The sequence below is a fragment of the Trematosphaeria pertusa genome (genome assembly GCF_010094035.1).
Source record: "Trematosphaeria pertusa strain CBS 122368 unplaced genomic scaffold BU26scaffold_3, whole genome shotgun sequence".
In the NCBI taxonomy this organism is placed as follows: Eukaryota; Fungi; Ascomycota; class Dothideomycetes; order Pleosporales; family Trematosphaeriaceae; genus Trematosphaeria; species Trematosphaeria pertusa.
The window spans coordinates 75,147-90,896 of record NW_022987214.1 but is presented as its reverse complement, the minus strand read 5'-3'; the positions used below and the strand labels follow the sequence as shown (position 1 = coordinate 90,896).

Genomic DNA, 15,750 nt, shown 5'->3' with positions numbered 1-15,750 from the left:
TCCTTGCCGTGGCTAAGATGCTTTGCCCAAGAAGGGATGAACACGTATTGCGGCGCTAGAGGGGCACATCACATGACAGTTTACCCCACCACGCATGGGGTTCTTGCGTGTGAAGTTGGTTCAGAGAGTTTCTAAGGCACACACAACCAGCAAGATTCCACCCAAGCAACAAGCTACAAATGGAGGTACCAATGCCGGACCCGCTCTTCGCTAGCAGGGCCTTTGATATGAAGATATGGCCCCGTCGGCTCCTGCACGTGCCCACCATGACATCCGTTGAGCGAGTTGGCGACGACACATACAATGGCGTGCGCAAACCAGCATATAACATACTCGCATATACGTGGGGTCGCTGGGCGCTTCCATGCGGGCCTGCTCTCGAAATCCATAATGTGAGGTGGGCAATTCCGCCCATCGACTCTGCGCGATTTACCGTTGCCCAGTTTCAAAGGGTGCTCGGGGTGGTGAGCAAGGGCGTGGAATTTGTCTGGGTCGACATCGCTTGCATTGATCAAGAAGACTACAAGATGAAAATGGAAGAGATCGGACGCCAAGGAGGCATTTTCAACAACGCGAGGACAGCATTCATCTGGCTACACGGCACTAGCGGCGATGATTTGCAGAAGATTTGCAACGAGCTCTTCCAACTTACTGATAAGCTAGACGGGGACGAGACTTTTACCGTGGACTTGGAAGAGTATGGATATGGTAGCATAGATGTGCACTACGAGCCCGACGATGCTGGCTCCGATATCTCGGTCGGCCACAAGACCTTTCTTCCGCACTGCCTCCAGGATCCTAAAATGCTCGAGGATATTCAAAGAGTGCTCACGCACTTGACATACGATGCGTGGTTTTCGTCCCTTTGGACTTTACAGGAAGCCTTTCTTCGGACTGAGGCCATATTGCTCTCGCGCGAAGGAACGCAAGTAACCAGGCGCGGATATGAAAATGTTGCACTGGTAAACCTAATCATATGCATGGGAGAGTTCGAGCACTATGTTGGGAAGGTTTTAAGCAAGCAGGGTACCAAGGAGCATGGTGATTCGGCAACTCTCGCCTCGTCGCTAAAGGCGATCGATTCCGTCCTCCAAAAGATAGGCCTGGGGGCATGGGAGAACCCAAACACCATCTACCACTCCGCTAAGTTCAGGACGGCGACAGACCCGCTGGATCGTGTATATGGTATTATGCAGGTCTTCGGGTTCCGTCTCGGAGCAACAAACGATCCGTCCAGCTCCTTTACTCTTGACGAACTGGAAAGCCAGTTCGCCTTGGAAATCAACGCGATCTCGCCGATTTGGGCCCAGCTTTTTGTTCATTCACGTCAAGCGCCTAAGGGGAAATGCTGGCGTATTAGCCAAGACTCTCGCATCCCCCCACAGTCTTCGATTTGCAGACGTGATTCCCGCCAGCATGTGCTCGGTCAAGCTGAATTCTTCGGGTCGCCCTGAATTCGCAGGCTTGACAAGCCCTTTGGGACGGCTCGCAGATCTATGGCTCTGACTGCTGCGCGCAACGAAGGTTACCACTTCTGGGGAGTTGAGGGGGCTAGTCATTACATTGCCCTGGACGAAACACATTTCTCAAATGAATATGTGCCGGAGCCGCTACGCGACATTTCACCAGAAGACTATGACAGCAACAATGCACTTTGCAAGCTGTTACTTGAGACGACTGGGGATGAGTTGGACGTGTTATTGTTAGGAAGGCTGTTGAATGCGGATGAGTTGGACGAGGAAGACCCGGAGAGTATGGGTACCGTAGCCCTGCTTGCGCGACGTTCGGACATGGATGGCGAAATGGTGTGGGAACGCCTTGGTATCTGCGTGTGGGCTACGAGATATCTAGAGCATGAAAAGGGGATCTGGAAGTCACGGGAATGTACTCTATGCTAAGTGCAGGTATGTTTTGTGCATGGGACCAACTCGGACGTTGGCGCGTCACGAAAGATAATTGTCGCCGACGGGCAAAGGATCGTTTCTTGATAATTCCCAAAGAGAGGTAAACCAGGGGTCTCTATCGAAATAATCAATCAACTCCTTGGTCTTGCCGAACCATGCGTGCGAGTGTGATGGCAATGGTTTATACGCCTCATTTATGCTCACGGAACCTTCTTACTAGGGATCCGAGTCGCCTTCGGGTGGTACTTTCGTTTCCGTTGAATTGAATAAATAGCAACTGGTTTCATGACCAGTCATCTGTCCTCCGTCTCTCTATGAAGTCGCTTCCAGAAGAGCTACTTCTACTCTCCTTACCGGAACAGACTCCGGTTTCTGGAGGAAAACTCGCTGGAAAATTCCTCTGTTGCCATTTCTGGATGAAATTCTCCACGTACTCCACCGCCTCCCCGTATCGCGAATGGCAGGTCCGTTCCAGCTTTGCAGCTATTGCACTGCCATCGTCCGCTTTGAACATTACAAGACTGGATCCCTCCTGATTTCCATTCTCTGACCTTGCAAAGGCCTCGCCAATCTGTTCTTCCGTTGTGCACCAAAGATGCCCCCCTGAGTACCGATATACATACATGGCGAGGGTTGCGTATAACTGGTACCCAACCCACATCTTCTGCAAAGCATCTCCCATCCACAAAGTCGAGCAAATAAGGCCGATCGGGAAGACGAGGGTAAACGCTACCACTATGGCGATTTGAATGATTTCGCGGTTCTTCGATCTAGCGGGGTGGCCGTGATGGCGGAAGAACTGAAGGGCTATTGATTCGTCGGCGTCGACGAGTACGAAGCCGCCAGCAGGATTCCTGACTCCGAATAGGCTGGGCTTGCCTTGCGGTACTGGCTTTGCTGATGGCGGCGATGCTGCTGGCAGTGGAGAAGGAACCTTTAGTTTCTCTCGATTCAGTGCAAGCAGAGCACTGATAAACTTTAACGCCAGTGGAAGCAACCATAAGCAAGCAAAGGCGGACCTCCAAGCCACTGCGACAGTGATGGAGACCACAATAGCCGAGAGCTCAGTAGTGAGCAATGCAAGATATGTTCGTAGTGTAGGACGGCCCGCGTCATCGAAAACCGTGCTTGTCATGGAGACCTTCTCCTTGACTGGAAGCTCCATCAACTCCAGGTGGCCTACGCATATCTTTTGTCGAACCTTGGGCACCACTTTTGATATTTCGCCGCACTCTTCTCCGCCCTGCTTCCGAGTCGACACTGGAAAGGGCATTTTGATAATGGCCCTGACCCAGAGTCCGTTGCGGACGTACTCATTTTCGTACCCTGCCTCGTCCCCATAGACCCTGTATCTCAGCTTCGTGTCGCGGAAGAAAGACGTACCGAGCATATGTCCTTGCTGGTGTCGTTCGTACAGGCCGTGCTTGTAAAAGTCATCCAAGGTGGACAGTGCCGCCTTATGGAGTGGTCCACCCATGGGCATCAGCAGAGCAACCTTTGGAATATGCCCCCAGGAGAATCCATTGTACGAGCGCCGGGGCCAAAGCAGCCGGTCGAAGAAGTCATCTGTCGCTACTTCGGTGCCGATGTAACCAATCAAGGTACCAATAGCATTCAGGGCGTTGGAAGTCTCCGAGGTCATGGTGGAATGAAGCTCATGGGCAGCGACTATGCGCGAGAAGATGCGTTGAGTAGGTGAGATGCAGCTGGCTGCCGGCGCAGAGAAGCGGCGTAGGCGATACAAGCCTAGGTTCGTTCAGGTTATAGGAACGCCATAACTGACGCATTTTCGAGGATAAAGAGCCTTAATTGAGCCTTGCGAGGCGCCCAAAAAGGTCCTCGATCCTCGTCCCACGTCGCGCGGCTTTTCGCGCTCTAGGCCCCCAAATTCGGACGAGGCGCATTTGCGAAGGATCCACCGTGCATGAAGGCCGGTGACGTGGCTCGAATCGCCTCAACGCTAGATCGTCCTCGGTATGCATGGTGGTGAGCCTGCGCATGAAGGGCACTACTGGGCGACGTAGTTGGTGATTGGGCCTCTTAGAGGAGGAGGGAGGAGCTGAAGGCTGGGGCTGTGCCGACAGGTGGGGTAAGCGAGCCCTAGAGCGATTCTCGCTTCACCGTTCACCGGTTCGCGCTGTGGAGGCGATCCCGGATCGAGTGTTGTACTGACAATCTCCGGAACAAAATGTTTTGGAACGCCCCTACCGTGATCGCGGTATAGCAGGCGCAGGAATCATGACAGACAATCGCATCCTTCGGGAAGTCCGATCGCCTCTTTTGCTCGACGAGGAATGCACTGTCTACGGCAGCATTGACCCTGAAGACGAGCAGATCGAAGACGGAATAAAGACCCAGGCGCTTGAAGCCGACTCTGTCAGACATGGATATGAATCCGCCTCGATCTGGGAACGCGCGGAGCTCGGTACAGAGGAGGCTCCACAAGGGCAGGGGATGCGGCAACGACCCTCTAAACCCTCGTAAGAGTTCTTGCTATCCATAAATCGAGTTTAAGCCGCCGTCGTGATTTTTTTGATTGAAACGTTTCTTGAACCACTGCCGTAGAGATGTCATAACACTGTCTATGTGTCGTAGAGATCGGGTCGAAATAGTGCCGGTAGCGACATCTCCATACTCTGAGCAACGAGAGCCTCCTTCACAACCAAGAGCCCGATTCTAGAAAGTAAAAATTTTGACCCTTGTTCCACCTTGTTGCTTATGCAGAGAACATAAGCGAAGTTCGGTCCAGTGTGTGAAGTGGCTTCCAGTCGACCCAACGGGATCAAAACTATCGGCCTGAAATCAGCAATACATCTCAGGTTGGCGGCTGTCCTCCGTTGTTGGATCTTCACGTGCTCTGGAAGAGGAGATCGAGCCTGGCCGCGGTCATCAAAGCAGATAGCGGCCGACCAACCAGTGATGCGATCGCAAATATCGTCGATATCAGCGGGTCGTAGAAACAGCGCACCGCTCACGACAAAGTAGCCATCGCTCGTGAAGTCCGAAAATATCGTGGCTGAACTGGTCCAATCGACCATCTGGCGCATTTGCGAAAGACTTCGCTTCGCTAAGCCGAATTCCAAGGAGAGGTCCAGTGGCTCGGTAAGAACGGTAAGGTAGCTTTGCATCTCTGCTGGATACTTTCTCCACAGTGCTAGATTGAATTCCCTCTTCACGAGTTCGACAGGCGCTTTGTAATCGACGGGGATGGATACGCTTAGCGCATTCATGATCGCGTAGACACGGTCATGCTCGCGTTGACACACCCTGTAGCGCGACGCCAGATACAGTTCCCGCGCGTTCATGTTGTCGAGGTGACCTATCGCTATCGCTTGAACATCCTGTGTTGCCGAATCAAAAAGTTCCCTATCCTCGGCGTTCATCCAGCTTGTAATGGTTGAAAAGATGCGCAGTTCGATCTCGATTTGGGTCATCGATCGTACGAGGTCGTCCACGATTAGAGGCAGTCCCGTCTCCGGATGTGCTATTATCACGCCGTCTCGATCGTGAAAAACTGCGTCTCGTCGGAGAGCCGTCTCTTGTAAGGTCCAAAGAGATGTCGTCCACGGGATTGCGGTTCGAATGGACCGGATAACTCGCAAACGACGCGTGGTCTCCTCAGCCATTCGGTTTTCGGCAGTCGGCGCTAGTCTGAGGGCTGGTCGAACAAAATCAGGATCGGTCCACGAGCAAATGTCCCGTAGAACGTCTTCCCCTCCCGAACATAGCCAGACTGCTGCGCGGCTGGCGTTCGCAAAGATATCGCCCTGTTTCTGAATTTCGCGGGCTTTCTCGGGGTCATCGTCATCCTGAGGAATGCAAAACACGTCCAACCAGAAATGGTGACCGCCTGAAATATGTAAGGCAGCTGTCTCTAGTTGCTGCCTGGAGAACAGTGACGTGGCTGGGATCTTCCAGTGGCATCCAGCCAGGGTCGTGTCCTGGCCTCTGTCCTTTAGCATCCACCGCCCCCACGTATAGGATATGACCGTATACTCGGGCACTGCTAGAGTTCGGTCTTGTGCTTCGACTTTCATATACGGGCTGACGAGCCTGGACGGATATATTTGACGGCCTTGCGGTAATCGAGGCTGTTTGGGTGTGTCATGTCCGGTTTTTCGACCTGCGAGGATCGGTAAAGAGTCGGGTTCATCAGTAGCCGCTTCAATGTATCCGCTCTCTTTACCGTAAAGACGGAAAAGCCACGGATAGAGACAGAACACATTAGGATCAAGTGGTGCCTCGTGATTCGGTTCCATGCCGCGGGTGGTGTAAAAGCCTGTGCCTGGGGAAATTCCCAGAATGAAGTCCAATGTTTGGGAAGTGAGGTCATAATATCTCACCGTGGAAGGAAAATTCTGGTGGTGGTGAGTGGATAGAGGTCAACGGGTGGTTGGGATGTGATACAGCATACTGCTACTACCAAGCCCGCAAAAAGAGAAAATGCGCTAGTCCTAAGCTGTCAAAGTGCGAAGACGAAGCGAGTGAGTGTCGTGCCTTTGGTAGCAAAGGTTTTAGCTGCAAATTCTCTTTCTAGAGCAAGCCCTCCGTTTTGTCCTAACAGGGTGCGAAACGAAAAGGGAAAGAATTTATGTGACTGGTGACTGGTATGAACATTCTCATGATGACAGATATCCTCAACAAAGTGGCAACTGAGCAGTAAAGTGAAGAGCCTCTGTCTGCCTACAGTACAGGAAAGGAGGAAAGAAACCATGGACCATGAAAAAAGATACACCACCAACGAGGGAGTGACCTTTTGCCTCCTAACTCGAGACGATGCGTGCAACCTGGGTTTTGCCAGCCGAATAGCTTCCATGCACTGTCCGCTTCAGTCTCATGCCCACCATCTCCCCGGTTCGATTCTTCAGCACCACCATGCCTTCTCCGGCGTACTTTTCAGATTCCACCAGAGCTTTTCCGACGCGCTCCTCCGTGGTTCCCCACAGCTCGCCTTCGCCGTATCGAGCCGCGAGCATGGCGAAGATCACGTAAACCTGGTATGCCGCCCAGACGGTCTGAACCTGCAGCGGCATGAAAAGGACCATAAGCGCAGCTGTAGTCGGGTAGCAGAAGCCTGTAGCAGCAATTATGAGCATCTGAGTAATCTCGCGCCAGCGGCAGCGGATGGGATGCCCGTAGTGGCGGAAGAAGGGGAGAACGAGCTCAGCGGGACCCGACACAACCTGGAACCCTTCGCCCGGAATGTGAATTTCAAACTTTGGATGCATGGCTACGTCGTCCCATGAAGCCTTTTCGCGGTCGTGCGGGATGATGAGGTCTTCTCTTTCGATGGTCGTCAGAGCGGCAACGACTTTTAGGACCAACGGGGCGAGGAATAAAAGGCCGGCAAGGGAGCTCCAAGTGGCGGATACCAAAAGAGCCAGGATAATAGCAGGGAGCTCTGTAGCTACGATAGCGAATAGAGTCTTTGCATTGACGACGTCGTCATCTAGGGTGATGGCACCCTGGGGAGGGATGGTCTCGAAGTTGAATAGCTCCAAATGACTGACTGTAATCTGCTGGCGCACTCGGGTTGTCGCTGCTTGGTCATCGTTCGAATCTGAAGCAATGTATGGGATACACTTGAGGATGCGGACTAGGAGCCCGTTCCTCACCAGCTCGTCCTCGGCCGGCTGTCCATTGCCCGGATGCATCTTGTACGCGATGCCGGTGTCGGGGAAGAAGGCCGTGCCTAGCATGTGCCCACGTCCAGCTCCTTTATGCAGCGAATGCTTGAAGAAAGTATCCATCGTCTTGAGTGCGAGTCGATGCAATGGCCCTCCGGCGGGCAAGAGGCATGCATATTTGAGAGTGCTCCGCGCGCCAAAGCCGTTGTTCGATCGTTGAGGCCACAGCATGCGCTCGATGAGGGTATCGGGAGCAATATCAGAGCCGATATAGCCCGCAAGGACTGTCAGGAGACCGACGGCGACGGCCGCTTGGGCGTCGCTGACATGCTCAAACACCATGGCGGTAAGCAAGCGTGTGGATGTGATGAAAGAGGATGAAGCTGTGATTGCGTGAAGAGGAAATTGCCCCCTACGAGCCGCTTTATAGGCGTAGGAAAACCATCGTTGTGGCCTGAGTTCACGATGGCGAATGCTGGCTGTGTAGTGGAGGGGCCGCTCGTCAGTGGCGGGAGGCGGAGTTGCACAACCCGGCAACGCTAACGAATCGCCAGCCGCGTGCTCCATGCGTGGTCGGCAGATCACACCAAGGTGTATACAATCCTACAACGACGCCTGTAGAATTTTCTCATGGGAGCGGTGAGCCTGGGCCCCATCTGCGCAAAATGCATACTCGGAAGTCGCCGTTGCTCACGCGTCAGCCATCTAGCTGAGGGCGAGACCATTGGCCAATGAGAGCCGGGTATTCTAATACCTTCCATGATGCTCAGCCTCACGACTTAGGATGGGCGGTCTGTCTCACGTTCTCACGTTCCCCATTTCGATTTACAACAAAAATCTTGAACAGAACATAGCAAGTGTCAAGGGCTGAGTTTCTGCCTCGGAGGGGGCAGATCTCGCTGGCTCTCAACATCGCAATCCTTCATTACCATATGGGATTCAGGCACTAAGACGCCCACTGAACACCAAGGAAGCTATGTGATCCGGTGAAGATCATCCTAGAGCTTCGTCCAGCTGCTGCTACTTTCGGACATTGGAGCACGACCTGAGAAAGAGTGCCGTAGCAGCTGCTTGGGCATTGCTTGGCGAATCCCATGGTCTATGCCTAGGGCTAATGCGGGGCGTAGCTAGCGGTATAAGTGACCATGGTAAGGCAGATATCACTTCAATACTCCTTCCAAAGTCAGGTCGCGGTCGTAGTCCGCTGAGGAGGTCATAATGATCATGTAAAGCTTCACTCGGTTGAGGTGCTTGCGTGCTTAAGAGGAGCCGTTTAACAACGTGATCCGTCTTAACCAACTTTTCTCTACGAGGCAGCCACGCTCCACGCGGTGAGCCTGACAAGACGCGAACACACCAGAGAGAAAGGTCTAGAGCATCCAGACGCTTGCTGGACTAGCAGCTGCCTTGGCGTGGCAGAATCCTCGGACAAGTCGACGGCGCAATTAGGAAAACCAGTCTCGACTTGCACATATGGTAATTGATAGGATTTCACCGGTGGAACCCCGTAGAGCAAAGCACTCGCCAGAATAGACGAAGGGCGAAGTTGCCAGACTTTCAGCGTGATGATGCGGGCGCAGGGTGCTGGAAGGATCGCTAAGAAGGATGGATACGCATCCTCACCGGTACCCATATCCGAGTCATGACGTATCGAACTAAGGCATCAGTCTCTCTCACACTGCGCGCTTCCAAGCTACCGCTTCGCCCTCTGCTCATGCCCAGGTCCGCCAGCGCCCAGTTTTCTTTTCCTCTGGACCCCGCCTGCCTTTCCAGCCACCACCAGTATTATAAGCGTCAGCGGCAGCGCTGCCGCAAAGTACCAACCAAACGTCGTCTTCATGGTGCTTATGTCGTTCTGCATGCTGAACAGTCCGGAGACAAAAGTCAGAGGGATAAAGGTGGTGGCCAGCCAAGTTAACCGAGCCAGGTTATGATTCTCCTGTAGACCGCGCCGCGAATCTTCGATCGATATTTCCGACGTGACGACCGATGTCAGCCGATCGACCCGAGCCTGCAGCTCGTTAAGAGCGTTAAGAACACGTCGATAGTCGGCGATAATATCCGCAAACGCGTCGTTCTCGGCGTTGTCATGGGGTAGGGATAGGGAGGTGAGTCGTGCGGCGGCCGGAAGAGCTTGTTCTAGCGTCTCAGTTACCATTTCTCGAAAAACGGGCAGCACCCGGCGCCAGGTGTGCAAGCGATGGAGTGAGTTGTCGATGATGTCTCCCTTTGAACGGAACCGATTCGGCTTCTCCAGCTCCCATTCGATCTGACCCAAGCGTGCTTTCACATAATCGCAAACTACGAGCCATTCTGCACAAAGGGTGTAAACTGTTGGCAGTACAAGGGCTCCCTGGTCGGACGGCGAGACCAGTGAAGGGTCGTCAAACCACGGATAGGATAGCGTGGCTTCTTTTATCGTCTCGAAAAGAGTATCATGCAAGAGAGCCTTGGGAGATGCGGAGAGCTGGGAGTTCGGTGTAGGTAACCAATTCGTGTGTCCATACCATAATGGCGAGCCTTCTTGTACCGTAGGGTCTATGAGGGCGATAGCAACCGTGCCGTTGGCGTTGGCCTTGTCTTTGCCAACCCAGACCGTGGTCCGCGTTCTCGTAATGGTCACAATTGACCCAGGAGCATCCAGGTACAGCCAGTGATTATCATCGTCATCCGGCCTACGAAGCACGTTGAAGGTGTTGGACTCGTCTCGCGCGCGCTGAAACGATTCATCCGAGGTGAAGTAGCGAAGGCGTACGTTCCGGATGCGAAACCACTGGCGGTGCTTCATAGCTGCCAGCAAGTTGGGAGCCATTGCCCATGGATCGCGTGTATTATACCACGAGTAATCGGCAATCTGCTCGCGAAAGAAGAGCGGATCTACATCGAATCTCGACCCAAGCTGTTCTACGACTTGCTGCGACAGGTCTTCAACCAAGAACAAACGCATGGAAGGTTGTTCGGAGGGAGTACTGGAGAGATTTGCGAGGGTTTCTTTGAGAGCTTTCGCCGATCTGATAGGCAATGTTCGCGGATGGTCCGTGTGGGAGAATTCGACCATGGTGACGTTGGTTCGATGCGTTCGTTCTTTGCGTTCCTTCGGGACTGCCTTCATATCCTTCCATCGTAACGGCGTGGTGCCGACTTCGATCCAGTCCGCAAGGTGTCGCAGCGGCTTCCACGAATCTGATAAGGACTTTACAAAGGTCAGATATGGTAGCTTTCTGGTTGAGCAGCGGTCAGTCCGTCAGGTGCGCGTGAGACGTGTCCAGTACTCACGTATCTTCGACTTCCCACTCCCGCGCAACTGTAGACCGCTCATAACAGCTTCCGATAAAGTACGGATCGCCCGCCTCTGGTGTGTGTGGAATGATTCTACGCGACCCGTGAGCTGGTGGGACGTTAATCGCGACCATAATGTCCGGTCAAATGCTAGCTCAGGCTCGGGGCATTTGCTACAAGTCCCTGCGCGTCTGCTGAGGGCGACGGCGGTTTATATGGCGGGCGGAGCTGAGTAAGACATGATTTGAAGGAGGAACGGCGCGAGCCCCTTAGCGCCACGGTCCAACTTGAGTTTCGGCTATTCCGCGACACGCGCCACGTTTCATGGTCGGTGTAGCTCCACCGCTGCGCCGTCATGGAGGCGACCATTTGCCCGTCTTTCCACCTTCTCTCGGAGCGGCCGATTGAGGCCAAAGAAAAAGGTGCCAAATTGTGGTGGCTCGGGTCCTCGCTGAGGGTACCACGCATGACGAAGCACGGGGCGGTAACGCATGAAACCTTGGATAACGACCATACTCGATTTGGTTAGCGTAATACTCACGGACTCTTAATAAAAGCGACACCTGGTATGTCGCCCTTCAGGCATCGGCGCATCAATTCTCGCAACGCCCTTCTCGTTCGCCGTTCTGTACCATGAGTTTCGCTTCACTAGACGAAGAGGAAGTTGCACTGGGTTCCTGGCCACGTCGCCTCCTCCATGTCAAGTCGCTCACTTCGTACGAGTGGCAGCTTGGCAATGTCTATGGTGGCGTAGCTGCTCCGCCATAACAACGCCTTGAGCTACACGTGGGGTCGGTGGAGATTGAAAGCTGGGGCGGCTCCCGAAGTACGACCTCTCCCGGTCAAAGGAGTCGAATGGGCGCATGCTCTGCCGCGAATGGATCCAAGCCACTTTACCATGCCGCAGCTTCGCAATGTCATCCATGCCGCCGCAACTCTGTGTCCAGAGAAGGAAATGCGCCCAGTGGACTTTATATGGCTGGACATTGCGTGCATCGACCAGAGAGAATCAGAGCCAAGGTCGGCTGCTGAAGTTGGAAGACAGGCCGCCATTTTTAAAGGCGCCCAGACCGTATTCATCTGGATGACAACCATGCCTTCGGATCGATCTGAGCACGACTTCGGCAACATTGACTGGTTGTGGCTCGAGCCTTCCCAGCACACGGAAGAGACGCTCCCAAACGTCATTACAGCCATGCTTGGCTTTCTAGACGTTCTCTGCGATCCCTGGTTTTCCTCCTTGTGGACACTCCAGGAGGCATATCTCCGACCTGACGCATACATCCTGTCCCAACCTGGGCGACTCATCGTGTACGATGTGTATGGTGATGAAACTATCCTTGCTCTTCGAGATATCCTCGTTTATGGCGTAAACTGCGAAGGTTTCTGCAACCAGCGTATTGCTCTCCAACCAGGAGTTAGCATATGGACCCAAATCCGAGATCGTATAAATGAGAGAGGGCTGATTGCGCTGCGAGCGAGGAACTCCATGGCCCTCCTTGGCGCCGCAACGCTCCGAAATGCTTCCGTGTCCGTAGATCGGGTCTACGGTATACAGCAAGTGTTTGGGTTCAGGCTAGGAAACTCATCACTACGTTCTGAACCTAATCAGACCTTTACGCTTCAAGAATTGGAGGATCAGCTAGGTGAGAACCTCCTTATCACTGAGCCGTTCTTGTCACAATCCCACGTCTTCTTGCGGGCCGTGCCACTCAGGGATTGCTGGAAGATGAACGCCCGGTCTGTGGTCCCTACGAAGCTGTTGAAGCTCAATTCGAACCGAAGCCGAAACTATTCACCGCCATGCTCCTTTTGGGTGGACCATTGTCGTCCAGGACCACATCCAGTTCATTGGAAAGGTCCAACAATCTCTTTGAAGCGGCTGGCTGACGCATTCCACTGGATGGTGACCAATTCAGAAGTCGCTTTCCTCGCCGATGACATCGATCGGGCGCGACAACACCATCTCGACGTGTTCCCGGATATAACCGAGGAGTTCCATACCAGTCCCGAGGCCCAACACGAATATCTCCCGAAATACGGACCGATTCCCCAAGGAGAACGTACAGCTCAATTTATCGAGTGGCTCCTCCAGACTTACAGTCCTCGTTCTGTTGAGGTATTGCTCCTTGGGGTGGAATTGGAGCACGGAAGAGACCAAAACTACGCACTGGGTCTAATCTTTGTGGAGCATGAGCCAGGAATCTGGGGACGTGTCGGCCTATGCCAGTGGTGGATGCTGCGTGTAAGGTCAGCGAAGCGAGGCCTGTTTGAAGGGGAAGGCCCGGAATGGGCAGCAGGTGAAGGCGTCTTCGGTTATGTTGGAAGGAGTGGGAAAGATGAAGCCGTAAACACAATCGCCACGACTAAAGAACAAGCCAATTGACCGCGACACTCTCCGGAAACGAAAATTGGGGACGCGGATGTCCTTCGGAGTACCCCGTTGTGAAGAATGTCCCCACATTTACATATTCGTCTTTCTCCGGTTGCACCCGTTCAAGAACGACTCCACCGCAACTGTCATTCGTAAGGCCTCGCAGCAGGCAAACAGCATGCTTTTCGGACTTTGGCCGGAATGCTCGCATCCAATCGTTTAGGTCGTCGAACGACTTGCCCAAGTTGGTGACCTTCCGAGGCGGTCTTATATCGACTTCAATCTTCGGCCGATGGCGATCGCACCCATCCACGTCGGTATTCGAACATGATGCAATAATCCCTGCCTGCGATATTCGTACCGACCCCTCCGGCTCTATCATCCATCCACTCACAGCGGGGTGATCTTCGGCATGCATGAACTTGCAGTTGTCGTGCAGGTATTTGGGATGCTGAAAACCGGTTGAAAATGGCATCATCGATCCTTTCAGGTCATCTATCACGCTTTTGTCCAGTGATAGAGCCTCGTAGAAGACTTCCTGGAGAACCGCTACATCAATATACGCGAAGAACGCAGCCCCGAACCGGCTGTGGCACTCCCGGAGGAAAGATAATGGATACTTCCCAAGCACCAGATCCTTGGGATCTTGCTCTACGTGGACTGATGAACGGCGCGTATACCAATCTGTGACTCCGAGGGCCGACATGATCGCCACGGCTCGGTTTGTATCGGCGCAATATCTCATCTCACCATGGGTGAGAATGTCAAGTGGGAACAGTTCGACAAGCGTCCACAGACTGCTCGAGCTTAAGAGGACCTTGATCTCGTGTACAGCCGCGGGCACGTGCCTCGGGGTGCCGTATCTTTCGAAAAGTGCGACCAAATGGTCCAACAGGATCGGCACTTGGTCTTCTCCGCCTATCGTGAACATGGTCCAGTCCCGATCGCACAGCACCATGTCCGGTCGCAGACATGCTTCTTGCAAGGTCCAAAGTGACGTAAACCACCGGTCCGGTGTTACGGTTTTATCGTCCTGGTCCTGAAACAACCACGGACATTCCGGAGTGCCCTCGTCCTCCGCTCGTGCCGGTATCGCGAGACCGGATGGCTGAGATGCAGCATCTCTGATGCGTGGTAGCTCCGTTGCGATTCCGTACCTATCCCCTCGATCTTGGCTCAGGTACTCCAGCGCGGCCCAAGCCACGGCCGAGCGAAGACCATCCCATCCTCGAATCTGATTAAGCCAGACGACTGCGAACTTCGCCGCCATGAAGATGCCTGCTTGCCGTCCTATTTCGATAGCTTGAAGTGGCCGGCCATCTTGAGGAATGCAAACGAGATCAAACCAGATGTATCGAGTAGGAATTGGAAATCGTGACAATATGTCTGGCAGGTCTTGGACGTCGAAGAGATAAGCGGGATCCAGGCACGGCAGCGGCCATGGCACACGGTCTGGCAACTCGACTTCCTTGCCAGGGATTCTAAAACGGCCCCAAGTATGACTGATGACGGTGTAAGGCGGAAACTCGTCATTGGCGTCGAAATGTACGGTGCGTCCTTCTCTTTTGTCCCAGAGGTAGTATGGGTATTGTTTCTCGGGGCGGGTCTTTCCTAAGAACGGAAAGGGAGCTATGCGTGCGGAGATGTGAGCCTCCAGCCGAGCTTTTACCCAGGGATGGATCTTGGAGGAATCCGAGCTGGTAGATGGAGCTGCGCCGTATTTGACATATGCGTAGGCTGCCAAGGCCGTTCGATGCACCGCAGCAGCCTCGGCTGCAGTTTGTCGGACGTATCTAAGATTCGTCCTTCTGCTTTCGACCAGGTCCGGCTTCGCATTGCGATAGACAGTGGTGAACTCCCAAACCCATAAGGTGTATAGCAGCTTATTGTAGCGATAATCGGCAGCAGCTGGATCCAGTCTTTTAAAGAGGGGAAAGTTGTCGTACGAAACAATAGCAGACCGAGTGCTTTCGTCGTACAAATACCACCATTCTTCAAGCAAACGAAGTGATCCAGCTTGCGCAGTGGATAGCCTGGATAGAAAGCTGAGGCGTTCGTCGTGGCGGCTCAACACCGTAAGAGCGCCATACCAGTTGGAGACCGAGGCCTGCCAGTTAGACGTTCCCGCTAGGTTATAGATCTTCTCGTATTCGCTCCCAACAGTTCCATTTGGGGACATGATTCGTGACGTGCTCCGGAAGCAGTTTGTCTTGTAAGGCATGAGGTGGGGTTTGTGTGCGAGGCAGGAATAGGCAGCCATGGAGGCTGTGTAACCAAGCTTAGCGAGGGCTGCGGGGCTGAAAGTCGCCTGCCCATCACACTCTTGGCATTCTTCATCGCCTTCTCGAAATCGGCCGTCTCGACGGGCTTGGGAGCTGAAGAATACACTCTTGGCGCTTCGGTCCCAGCGTTTTCTTGCATGGGTAGAGTTGAGGACGAGCTTGTACGCCCTATTAGAAAACCGTGAGGTAAGACTACCTAGGTATTTTTTTACCCTGTTCACTGGTAGGGAGCGCGGAAGCTCTTAGCCACAAGCCAGTTATTTGGGGCCCCATCCCACGAGGTT

The 15,750-nt window shown here is 53.6% G+C and overlaps 8 protein-coding genes across 8 annotated transcripts; 3 read left to right on the top strand and 5 right to left on the bottom strand.

The window, feature by feature from the left end:
• Window positions 1-266: 266 nt before the first annotated feature.
• BU26DRAFT_601007 (uncharacterized protein) lies at window positions 267-1,673 on the top strand (the record flags this gene model as incomplete). Its single annotated transcript, XM_033835225.1, has 1 exon — window positions 267-1,673. One exon carries the CDS (start codon window positions 267-269, stop codon window positions 1,452-1,454), a length of 1,188 nt encoding a protein of 395 aa, XP_033687755.1. The 3' UTR covers window positions 1,455-1,673.
• BU26DRAFT_601006 (uncharacterized protein) lies at window positions 1,049-1,898 on the top strand (the record flags this gene model as incomplete). Its single annotated transcript, XM_033835224.1, has 1 exon — window positions 1,049-1,898. The coding sequence occupies exon 1, from the start codon at window positions 1,497-1,499 to the stop codon at window positions 1,896-1,898; it is 402 nt and encodes a 133-aa protein (XP_033687754.1). The 5' UTR covers window positions 1,049-1,496.
• An 81-nt stretch (window positions 1,899-1,979) lies between these two features.
• Window positions 1,980-3,931, bottom strand: BU26DRAFT_515209 (uncharacterized protein). Its single transcript, XM_033828012.1, has one exon. The coding sequence runs from the start codon at window positions 3,544-3,546 to the stop codon at window positions 2,188-2,190; it is 1,359 nt and encodes a 452-aa protein (XP_033687753.1). The 5' UTR covers window positions 3,547-3,931; the 3' UTR covers window positions 1,980-2,187.
• A 209-nt stretch (window positions 3,932-4,140) lies between these two features.
• Window positions 4,141-6,286, bottom strand: BU26DRAFT_515208 (uncharacterized protein). Its single transcript, XM_033828011.1, has one exon. It carries the CDS (start codon window positions 6,161-6,163, stop codon window positions 4,487-4,489), a length of 1,677 nt encoding a protein of 558 aa, XP_033687752.1. The 5' UTR covers window positions 6,164-6,286; the 3' UTR covers window positions 4,141-4,486.
• On the bottom strand, window positions 6,286-8,063 carry BU26DRAFT_515207 (uncharacterized protein). Its single transcript, XM_033828010.1, has one exon. It carries the CDS (start codon window positions 7,871-7,873, stop codon window positions 6,668-6,670), a length of 1,206 nt encoding a protein of 401 aa, XP_033687751.1. The 5' UTR covers window positions 7,874-8,063; the 3' UTR covers window positions 6,286-6,667.
• A 1,025-nt stretch (window positions 8,064-9,088) lies between these two features.
• On the bottom strand, window positions 9,089-10,944 carry BU26DRAFT_528180 (uncharacterized protein; the record flags this gene model as incomplete). Its single annotated transcript, XM_033830833.1, has 3 exons — window positions 9,089-9,115; window positions 9,288-10,752; window positions 10,808-10,944. The coding sequence occupies 3 exons, from the start codon at window positions 10,942-10,944 to the stop codon at window positions 9,089-9,091; spliced, it is 1,629 nt and encodes a 542-aa protein (XP_033687750.1).
• Window positions 10,945-11,708: 764 nt separating this feature from the next.
• Window positions 11,709-13,196, top strand: BU26DRAFT_560101 (uncharacterized protein; the record flags this gene model as incomplete). The annotated part of the gene is made up of 1 exon (XM_033832766.1): window positions 11,709-13,196. The coding sequence occupies one exon, from the start codon at window positions 11,709-11,711 to the stop codon at window positions 13,194-13,196; it is 1,488 nt and encodes a 495-aa protein (XP_033687749.1).
• A 255-nt stretch (window positions 13,197-13,451) lies between these two features.
• On the bottom strand, window positions 13,452-15,363 carry BU26DRAFT_560100 (uncharacterized protein; the record flags this gene model as incomplete). Its single annotated transcript, XM_033832765.1, has 2 exons — window positions 13,452-13,526; window positions 13,579-15,363. The coding sequence occupies 2 exons, from the start codon at window positions 15,361-15,363 to the stop codon at window positions 13,452-13,454; spliced, it is 1,860 nt and encodes a 619-aa protein (XP_033687748.1).
• Window positions 15,364-15,750: the final 387 nt, after the last annotated feature.

What these genes read in the sequence shown, in the direction of transcription:
- BU26DRAFT_515208 (XM_033828011.1), bottom strand. Translation starts at nt 6,163, where the DNA reads ATGGAACCGAATCACGAGGCACCACTTGATCCTAATGTGTTCTGTCTC.
- BU26DRAFT_515209 (XM_033828012.1), bottom strand. Translation starts at nt 3,546, where the DNA reads ATGACCTCGGAGACTTCCAACGCCCTGAATGCTATTGGTACCTTGATT.
- BU26DRAFT_515207 (XM_033828010.1), bottom strand. Translation starts at nt 7,873, where the DNA reads ATGGTGTTTGAGCATGTCAGCGACGCCCAAGCGGCCGTCGCCGTCGGT.